Here is a 10,630-nt window from a genome sequence, read left to right as displayed (position 1 = left end):
GTCCTACAGTCAACATCAGAAGCAGATCTCCTGGTTTCTGAGGAATAGCTCTCCTCACTCCTTAAATTTTCTCTCTCAGGCTGAGTGCTCAGGGTGGAGTTAGATGAGGACCACCAGGCTGCACCCTTCCTCAGCCACATGCTGACTGCTGTTGAGCTACAACACCAAGTTATTCTTTCTGCACTAGCCAACAGCTAGGGAACCTGAGCCTCACAACCTAAGTGTGAAGGAAGTGTAGTAATTCTGCAGCCCAACAAAAGCCCCAGTGCAGTGTATTCCCCTTTGGGAAAATCTTTGTTTCCAGAGGCCGTAAAAGAAGGAACTGACACAGAGCAAAACCAGTCTCTTAGAACAGGGCACGTGGGTGGCTGGAGATACCGAAGAGAAGCAGTGGGTTAGCTGGCATTAACACCTTCCTCATTGTTGGCGTTGTAGAGCCTTTTCTTATTGAAGGTCCATCTACCAGGCGTCTCCCCATGGACCACATCACCTGATCATGAGTGTCATTGGCTGAAATCCCCATTGTACCATTCAGGTGGTCAGTCCCATAAATAATTAGACACCCCCAGGGCCAACTCGGTGCCTACAATTCAAATAACCTTGGAGTGTTTTGTTTCTTTTCTTAAAATTTGGAAATCTGTTGAGATAGGAAAAATTACCAGACACAGAAAATTCTTTCAAAAAACAAACCTAGGTTTCTTTCCAAATTTTTGCTAGAATTCTACTTCTAACTTCATGACACCCAGGAAGAGGCTAGATCAAAGATACTTAATAAATGTTTTCTGATGGTAGTGAAGTCATTAACTATTGTTACTTTATGTAAAAAATTGTATTACTAGTATCTTTCACATTAGTCTTTATTACACAAATATGTCTTGAATTTCTCCTTATGCCATGCCAGGGATATAATGAAGAAATCAGGCACAGCTTCACTTCTATGATTTTAATTCATTTAATTTCATATATTCATGTAGTTTCATATATTCCTATAATTTCATATATTTATAATTCTATGAGAGCAGAAAGAAAAAAACCTGTAAACAAGCACATTTTTAAAATTGCCAATTATAATATGTGTAATAAGAACCAAGATGGAGATCAACAGCAGAAAACTTGGAATGTTTTTAATCATCCAACCAAAGCAGAAACATAACATATGTAATGCTGTAGTTTTTACAAGATGACTTGGTCTATTTCATTGTTTCGTTGTTAATATCAGTACTGTGTAAGGAACCTCAGGGAGAAATTGAATTTGGTTTGAAGAAACCTGTCCCATTAGGTCTTTTAATCTGGCAAGTTTATAGCTTGTGATCATCTGTTTAATTAAATGTCCTGGTTCAGGAATCAGAAGTTATCAGGAGAGATTAAGATGATGCTAATAGGAAAGCTGTTCACTAATTGTCTTTGCTGAACACAGCGGTGAGTATGACAGAGACAAGGCAACTGCTGGCAATGAAAAGAAAGCAGATAAGGGGAGGCTGGGCTGGAGGGAGTGATACCCATTCTGGGCTCCGCGTGCCACGTGCTAAGGGTTGTTGACAGACAGGAGCCTGCCCAAATGGCTGTCACTAGCTACTGGATTTATTTACCACTTCCATTCACATTATCTTGCTCTAGGAGGTGGTCTTCAGACTTCCTAGGAACAGACAAAGACTAGGAACTTTGTCTCACTCACAGCCGTAATCTGGGTCCAGGCTTATTGCCTAACCTATTATTATAGGTGTTCAGTAAATACCTGGGCAAAGTCAATGAAAATGTCTGCAGCAACTGTGACTTACCCTTCATCCCTTTTACCCACCCCCAAGACTGGACTCTCAATTTCCTTCTTTCTCAGCTTCCCTCACAAAAGACGGTCCTTCGGCTCGGCACCTGTGGCTCAAGTGGCTAAGGCGCCAGCCACATACACTCAAGGTGGTAGGTTTGAATCCAGCCCTGGCCTGGCAAACAACACTGACGGCTGCAACCAAAAAATAGCTGGGCGTTGTGGCGGGTGCCTGTGGTCCCAGCTATCTGGGAGGCTGAGGCAGGAGACTCGCTTGAGCCCAGGAGTTGGAGGTTGCTGTGAGCTGTGATGCCACAGCACTCTACCTAGGGGGTTCAGCTTGAGGCTCCTGTCTCAAACAAACAAATAAATAAATAAATAAATAAATAAAATAAGACTGTCCTTGAAATGTGAGACACAATCATAGAGATCTATATCTAGTTAGATGTCAAGAATTAAGGAGCTGGATAGTGGGCTGGCATACTGAACTGAGATGGGGAATCAAGTGGCCCCACATCACCTACTTGTACCCCAAGCCTAGAATTTTGTAAAATAAGAGTATCAGTGTGCAGAAGATCCTGGAGGGTATCTTGTCACCCGACAAATGAGGAAACTGAGGCCCAGAGTGGGAAGACAACTTGAGGCTTGTCAGTGAAGGAACTGGGCAAGATCCCAGCTTGGTCTGAACTTTAAATAAGAAACATGACTTGGGTGGCACCTGTGGCTCAAAGGAGTAGGGCACCGGCCCTATATGCCAGAGGTGGTGGGTTCAAACCTAGCCCTGGCCAAAAAAAAAATTAAAAAGGCACACTATTTTCAAATTTTGTGTACCTGTGGGGACCTAGAGGCCCAAGTCAAGGTGGGAAGGAAAGAAGCTCAGTGCACATGTTCCTTCCCACCTGCTCTACTCGACAGAGCATCTCTGCTTCTATCTGGTTTGTGAACTTGAGCTCCCTATGACAGAATATTCCAGGGCATGCTCCTCTGCTAGCACAAAATTTGAAAATCCAACACATTACATGATCTTTAAGTCATTTCTGCTTAAAAAAACAATTTATGACCTACTATTTCTTGAATTAAGCTTTCATTTATTTAGTTCTCTCTCACACACACACATAAAAAAAATTGCTTTAGTGGCCAGGAAAACAAAACAAAACAGCATACAATTCTTCTGACTCACCATGCAGTGGTCCTACCAATTTAATACTAGAGGTTTCAGGCAAGGGTGGAGAGAAAGAAGATAATTCCTTTCATTCTAGTACTAAACTGTCAAAGCCTTATCATTTTTCTATTCTGAACTTAGCATGGATTATAAATCTCTACTCCAGGAAATAGAGCAGGCCCAGAGATGGTGGGACACCCAGAGGCAAGGTCAGGAGTGGGGGGCAGAATGTCATTTGTACTCTATCATCTTCCATGCAAAATGGCTTATACCTCTCCATTCAGAATCCACCAAGCCATTCAGGTCATTGCAGGAGCTACAAGCTCAAAAGGCAACATAGTCAGGCAAACAACTTCAATGTCAAGGGTCTGACAGCTAAAGGAGTAAGGGCAAAATTGGAGAATGAAAGCCTTTCTGTGCCTCTGAGAACAAGTCGAATGGATGAGACGAGAGAGCCGGACATCACCTACTTCCCTGTGTTGGTTTGCTTGTTCCTCAGTCAGGGCCTCATGCTCAGACCACCAGATCTGAGACTTTCACCAGATGGACTGTTTCTCTTTTCAAACTTATTTTTAGGGTGAAAAAAATTCTACTGGGTAGAGATGAGTGGCCTCCAAAAGGTTTTATTTCCTTTCTGAGTCAGGTTCAGCCTCACTGGGTTCAGCTTTCAATTTCTGTAGCCTCACTGGTCCCTAACTAAGCGTTCTGAGGTATTGTCCTTCTATTTCAAGAGCCCCCAAAATTAAGCTGAGTGACTACAGATAAGTTTTTGGTACTTTCCAAAATTAAACTATTTCCTTTGGTAAATTTCCAGCAAATGAGCTCATTAATCTGAAAACAGGATGTGGCACATGAAGAGAGTGAGGTCAGATTGCCTGCTCTTTTCACTTACACTGGCATAGGGCAGAGAGGAAGGGGTGTGGGGGAGAGAGGTGAGACCAGAGGATGGCTTTTACAGACCCTAAATCCTTGAGAAACTTCACTTCATGGATTGGACTGAGATGTAATGAATTTTTAAATTAGACACTTAAGAAAGTTTTTGAATCCTTTTCTCTTAGAATTAAAAGGCCCCATAGGGGGCCACCTCTGGTCAACCACCCACAGATTACAGAAATTCCCTCTTAGAGGGTCCTGAGACTCCCTGCTCAGCAAGGGAGTAGACTCAAGCAGGCAGATTCCATGCTCCTCCTTTCACCAGCAGGACACTCTGTCCTGCAGCATCAGCCTGTCCACCAGAGGCTGGAGGACAGCAGCTCCACCTCCAACAGGTAAGAGACTTATATAAAGCCCAGGTTAAAAAGCAACATAAACAAAAGAAGTAAAAGATAGTTCGCTGGTCTTAGCATCCAGTTGGGAGTCAAGACATAAAGAGGAACACATAATATGTACATACATAAAGAGAATTTAATGGGTGCCTTTGGGTAGTTAAAATAAAAACAAGGCAGCCAGCCTCACTCCTCCTACAAGTATAAAAGGCCTGGGCCAGCACAGTGGATCTCACTTGTAATCCCAGCGCTCTGGGAGGTGGAGGCAGGTGTATTGCTTGAGCTCAGGAGATTGAGACCAGCCTGAGCAAGAGCAAGACCCTTGTCTCTACTAAGAACAAAAACAAAGAACTAGCCAGGCATTGTGGTGGGCACCTATAGTTCTGGCTACTTGGGAAGCTGAGGCAAGAGGATGTCTTGAGCCCAGGAATTTGAGGTTGCTGTGAGCTATGACTACAGGCGTTCTACCCAGGTGACAGAGTGAGATTATCTCAAAAAAGAAAAAAGAAAAAAGAAAGAAGTACATAAGTCCTGATGGAGAAGGAGCTTTTATCAAATTGGTAGCTTGCAAAATTAAAGGTTGTAGCTTTTAAACGAAAATGCTACCTCAGAACGGATTCATAGGGAACAGTGGCCCTGTGTGTGTTTAGACCAAAACAGAAACGGTTACTGGCGGCACTGAGTTTTGTAAGAGCACAGTACCTGGAACTGCTTAGTACCATCTCTTCACTGACGGATGGCGTTAAAGTGTGGACATGCCAGACACTGTGCCGGGCCTTTTGCAGAGATCAAGGAAGCTAAGACTCAGATTTTACTAATTTTAACCTCATCCTCTATCTAGTTTTCGGGTTTCGGGAAGGCAGAGGACCAAGGTTTGCGCTTCTCTGCTCAGGGAGCATTTATTGAGCACCGGGCATGTGCAGACGGTGCACGAGGTGCAGGGGGGCAGGGCGGACAGAAGGTGTCTGGGGGAGAGGGAGGCACGGCCTGCGAAGACGGAAACAGGGCTCACAGCCTCAATTTCCCCTTGAGAGGCGCGCTCGCCCGGACCCAGCTGCAGCCTCCGGAGCAGGTCCCCTAGCTCGGGTCCCAGCCTTGCTTTCCCCGCTTCCGCCGCAGGCTGCACCCCAGCGCCCCACCGGAAGCTCCCGGCCGAGCGGCGGAGGCGACAGAGGCGGCGCGGAGGTTGGTCGCCCTGCCCCCAGCGCAGCCTAGCTCTCCCGCCGGCCCCGGACGCCCCGGCTCCTGCGCACTCAGCCGGGGCTCCCCCAGTGCCGGCCGCGCTGGCACCGCCTGGGCCCTTCCTGCGGGCGCTCCTCCTGAGCAAGGGCAGCCGCTCCGCCCTGCTCCCAACGTTGCGCTCGCCACTGGAGAGGTGGCGGTGGGGACACGATTGTCCCGTTCTCGGTGGCAGGGTGGAGGGGTACAGACAGGCAACCTAGCGACGTGGAGCCGGGCGGGCACCAGGGATCGCAAAGCCAGGCGCCCAGGCCCGTCGTGGGGGTAGCCCACGGAGGCTTCCCAGGGCAAGTGGGGAGGGACGCAGATGCGTCCCAAATGACAAGTGGGAGGCTGGGAAAATGGGGGCAAGCGGCGCAGAAAGACCCCGCTCGTGTGGACCCTCGTGAGTGGATGGAGCACGGAGATGGGGCCGAGGCAGGTTCAGAGTGGAAGAGAAGAGAGTCAGGGAGATCAGAGATGCCGTGTGAGGGCTTCCTCCCTCCCCTGGGAAAGTGAGGGATTCCGGAAGGAAGGGCTGAGAGCCGGGTCAAGTGCTGGCCAGAGGGCTGGTTGGATAGAAACTGGGGCAGGCCCAGGGCGTTTAGCAACCTCTACATTTATCACCCAGGGGAGATGGTTTCCTGGAGATTCAAGTGCTTGTGTAGGCGATCTTTTCTAGAAAATCCACTGCTTAGTGAGGTGAAAGGAATTTGAGATGAGGGTGAAAAGCGTTTTAAAGCGTGTGTGTTTAGAGCACAGGCTCTGGGATCAGGAGTCCCCACCGAATAGCTATAACCTTAAATACCTTGCCTCATTTCTCTCATCTGTAAAAAGGAGATGATGATGGTAGTATCATGGGATTCGTGTGAAAATTAGGTGAGATGATGTCTGTAAAATTAACAGCACTAAAAAGTAGTGTCAATTATTTTCCTCTTTTATTATTAGAGCTACTTGGGCATATTTTGATGCTGATGGGAAGGGGCAGGTAGAGAGGAAGGGGTAGGGGAGAGAAAAGAGACCAGGACAAAAGGGACAGAGGATGGGGGATAAGCCTTGGGTTCCTCTTCTATCCCAAATCAGGGGGAGGAGGAAACAGGTGGGGATGCGGGAAAGTTTACAGGTTTGGGGTGTACAGTTTAAGGGAGTGACCTTCTGATGGGGTTGAAGTAGTCCTGGAGGTTTGCTGTAAGGGTGGAGTTCCCTATTTATACTACTGCCTCTTAGCTGGCAGCCCTGGTGGCATGCCAGGAAAGGTGGGCAGTTGAATTTATCTAGGGTTAGATGACAATGTCTGACTTTCCCTGTCAAAGTTGATAGATGTGAAAACACTGTATAAGCATAACTTACCACTTTAATCCTTTGCCCTGATTTTGAGGCGCTGGAAGGGCTGTGGCCATCACCTGAGTAAAATGTGAAAGCCTTTGGAGCACTTCACATGGGCTATACAACATGCCACACCTTCACCTACAATCTCATTAAGTCATCACAGCAGCTGGATGAAGTAGGTATTACTGTCCGTTGTACAAAGCAGGAACCGAAAGGACCATTGGGAAGGGAAGGATCCCATGTCCCAGGACCCACGGCTAGTAAATGGCAGACCCAGGGCCCTAACTCAGATCTGTCTGCCTTCAAAACAATTTCATGATTTGAAACCACTGTGAAAGTTTACAAAGCTCCCAGTTGCAGTCCCGGGATAAGCTGGCTGCTGTGATCTCCATCCCATCTCAGGCTCTACCCGCTCCCCTGGGTCTCTCTTGTGTGGATGGAAGAACACAGAGCTTGGACCTGCACAGCCCTGGTATGAATCTCTCTCCTGGTATGAACTCCCTCTAGGAGCTATGTGACTTCCAGCTAGGCTTTTTACTTCTTTGACTCTACATATGGCTGCAGAATTCCTGAAAGGTGGTCATAAGGCTTTGGAGGGAAAACATTGCCTGGCACACAGCAGACGTGCCAAGAGCCATTGTTCCTGCAGTTCACTTTTCCTGTAAATGTGGATCTGTGTCACCCTTCACTGCTGAGACCAGCTGCCGTGGTCTTCCTTGCATTTGTTCAGTGCTTTGTTCTCCTCAGGGCAGGGAGGTGGTATAGCGCCTGCGAACATGTAGCCATCTATGACTTCCTGAGTGGGGTGTTGGGGGAGGGCTCTGAGGAGTCTGTGGTCCTGAGGTCTTGGACTTCAAAAGGAGGGGAGGGCCCTGTGTCATCACCATGACTGATGCGGAATGCCACTGGGAGTCGGTCATCGCAGGCCTTCCTGCTGCCTCTGGTTGCCTCGGCCATTGGGTCCCGCAATCTCACACCTGTTACAACTTCTTTTTCTACAGATGGGGTAATTGGGATCCACTGTGAGGAAGTGACTTTCACCTGAGGTCACCTAGACTCTGCACAAGGCCTAGAACTTGAATTTCCAGACCTGTTTTCAGGACCCTGGGGATTTCTACCAGGAAGGTGAGCACCACCACTGAGAGCTCTAGGCTGCAAGGAGGTGTTGGAGAACATAGGCGGTGGCCAGCATTGTCCTTCTCCTCTGATGTGCCCAGGGAGGAGGTGGAGGAAACCAGTGGCAGCCTCTGATTCTCAGACAGGGGAACTCTAGCTGTGGTTCCTGAAAGTCTGTGACACAGTTGTTTTTCTCTGACTGGCTTTCTCGCTTCTTCTCACTTTAAAAAATGATTGGACACTCCTAAAGCCTTCAGTCACCATCCTGGGGATTTCTGTCACCACACGGGTAATTCCTGCCTCATCCCTTCTGTGACTCAGCTGTGACGTTGAACCATACAAGCCAGAGACAAGAAGATAAAATCATCAGAGAGTCCTGCTCAGGCCCAAGCCAGAACTCACCTCTCCTCTTGTCACAGGCTCCACGAGGCTGGTCCCTGCCCTGGAAGAGCTCAGCCAGACCCTCTGGCCAGCCTGGGATCCCAAGATGGCCTCCAGCTCAGCCAGCAGCCCCCGCCCAGCCCCTGATGAGAATGAGTTTCCCTTTGGGTGTCCCCCTACCGTCTGCCAGGACCCAACAGAGCCCAAGGCTCTCTGCTGCACAGCTTGTCTCTCTGAGAACCTGAGGTGAGGGGATGGGAAGGCAGTGTGAGGGTGGGGAGCATGGGAGGAGGGCCCAAATGGGAGGTGAGGATAAGGAAAGTCAACTTTGGGAGGCAGGTGACTTCCCCTCTCTGGACTCAGTTTCCACTCCTTGCCACTTTCCTCACACTCCTTGCCACTGCCTCCCTGGCTGTTGGTAGAAGTAGAAATAGCCACAGAAGGATGTCAGCTCCCACAGCAGGCCAGCCACACCAAGGGAGGGCCTTTAGGCCCAGCGAGGCTGTTTGCTTACTATGTGGCCTAGTGCAAACTGCTAATGTCTGAAGCCACAACTGTAGTGTCTATAAAGCTATTTTCTCCCTTTCAGAATTGTTAGGAGACCCACTTAGTAGTAATCAAAAAATTTCATATGTTAACAAATAGAAACCCTCGGTAAACAACAGTTATACAAATATATCTCCTTCCACAATACTGTCCATCACCTTGTACTGTTTGCTGGGAACCCTTTTAAAGGGGATGAAGGTAGATAAATAGCTATAGACAAGATATTTGTGTATTTATTTATATTTAAAGTATTAATAACCCAGAAAGGTATAACATCAATACTATCATTAGCATCCCTCTTGAGTAATCGGAGTAATCTCAGAACACCCTGGAGAGGTAGATATCATTATTATTCTAGTAAAGAGATGAGGTCACCTTGCCCCAGACCAGTTTCCTGGCAAATATGTCCTTATACTGCCGCTCACGCAAGTGACCTTTTGTTTGGGGTTTTACAGCTTAAGAAAGTGGAAAAACTGAGGCAAGAGAGAAGTTCCAATGTAGGAGACAAAAGGGGGATGTGAGAAGAGGGGGTAGAGGTCATGAGAGTGGAAAGCTACCTGGGGGGTGCGGGTGGAGGAGCAAAACTTGACTGGCTTTGCCATCAAGCTGATCACTGGGGCTTCACCTCAGGCTTTAGTGGCCGGTCTCCTTGCTTCCCTCCATTCTTCTACAATCTAGAAGAGGAGGGTGGAGAGGGAGCTGACCGGAGGTGTATCTGGGCCACCCCATATGCCCTCCAGGTCCTCATTTCCCTCACCTGTAAAATGGTCTAGGTCAGTAGCTCTCACTGTGGATCAGAATCACTTAGGAGATTTGTAAAAACACAGGTGCCCATGTGTCATCCCAGTCAGAATCTGACACCCACTCTCGACTAGGAACCTCCAGTCTAGATGCTACTGAGGCTCCTGTGCTAATAGGCCAGGGTCATCTGTAATTACTAAAGAATAAGAGACCAAAACCACATAGAGGATCCTGAGAGGAACAAACAGAGTTACACATCCACAGTCTCTCACCTAAACCCTTGGGGTCAGATGTGTTTGAGAATTCAGACTTTTTAAAGAACAGAAAATCAGTGTACTATGTAATTCTTCTAGCAGGGGTGGGGTAGCATCCTATAATCAAGCACATTAATGTTTCTGCAATGAAACCTATAAACATTCACACGAAGGAGAGGCAAGCAAGGGCTATAATAGCTTCCTGTCAGTTCAGGCCGGGTCTGGCTGCCAAAGAAGCTGCCTATAAACTTAAGAAAAATGTGGGATGCTCAGTGCTTTCGGAGGTTTGGGAATGGTGACTCCGGGATGGTGAACCCACATGATCAGTGATAACAGCTGCCACACTGGGCAAGCTCTAGGCTTCTGGAGCTGTCAGGAGAGTGGGTGGTGCCAGGGCATTGCAGTGCCTCACTCGGGGATTTGTTCATGTTTTCTCAGGAACTGTGAAGATCAGATCTGCCCCAAATGCAGAGGGGATGACGTCCGCTCTGTAAGCCCAGGAAAACTTCTGACTCAGGAGAAGGTACGTTGGCACAGCCAGGAAAGTGTACGTGTCCATTTTCTTGTTTTCTAGGTTGAGGCCAAGAAGGCAGTTACCCACTTGGCCTCTGGCAGGCACTTCCCTCCTTGAGTTGGGACTGAATTTGCTGTATAGGCAGTGAAGAGACTGATGTTCATAGTGGTGAAACATCTTGCCCAAAGCCACCCAGCCAGTCTGTGATAGCTTTAGGATAAAAACAGTCTGGACCAGGGGTCCACAAACTATAGCTCTTGTGCCAAATCTGACTCACGACCTGTTTTTGTATATCCTATGCACCAAGAAGAGTTTTTATACTGTTTAATGATTGAAAAAAAA

General features: G+C 47.8%; 2 protein-coding genes across 3 annotated transcripts in view; both read left to right on the top strand.

Annotated features, from left to right (window-relative positions):
- The first annotated feature begins 5,600 nt into the window (after positions 1–5,600).
- TRAF1 (TNF receptor associated factor 1) overlaps positions 5,601–10,630 on the top strand; it is a 28,161-nt gene continuing 23,131 nt past the window's right edge. Inside the window, exons 1-4 of one of the 2 annotated variants that reach the window (XM_003785259.3) lie at positions 5,601–7,208; positions 7,738–7,861; positions 8,272–8,479; positions 10,213–10,297. In XM_003785259.3, coding sequence (XP_003785307.1) covers positions 8,340–8,479; positions 10,213–10,297 — 225 coding nt within the window. In that variant the 5' untranslated portion in view covers positions 5,601–7,208; positions 7,738–7,861; positions 8,272–8,339. Of the gene's footprint in view, positions 7,209–7,737; positions 7,862–8,097; positions 8,142–8,271; positions 8,480–10,212; positions 10,298–10,630 lie in introns of those variants that run through there. The other variant, XM_023510612.1, reaches the window with a different exon arrangement.
- Positions 10,445–10,630, top strand: part of LOC105886542 (probable inactive 1-aminocyclopropane-1-carboxylate synthase-like protein 2) — a 2,408-nt gene continuing 2,222 nt past the window's right edge. Inside the window, exon 1 of the mRNA XM_012802297.2 lies at positions 10,445–10,456. Coding sequence (XP_012657751.1) covers positions 10,445–10,456 — 12 coding nt within the window. The remainder of the gene's footprint in view (positions 10,457–10,630) is intronic.

Source organism: Otolemur garnettii, unplaced genomic scaffold (assembly GCF_000181295.1).
Source record: "Otolemur garnettii isolate 467f Iridium unplaced genomic scaffold, OtoGar3 scaffold00014, whole genome shotgun sequence".
NCBI lineage: Eukaryota > Metazoa > Chordata > Mammalia > Primates > Galagidae > Otolemur > Otolemur garnettii.
The sequence above is the reverse complement of the archived record's forward strand: the minus strand, read 5'-3'. Positions and strand labels throughout refer to the sequence as shown.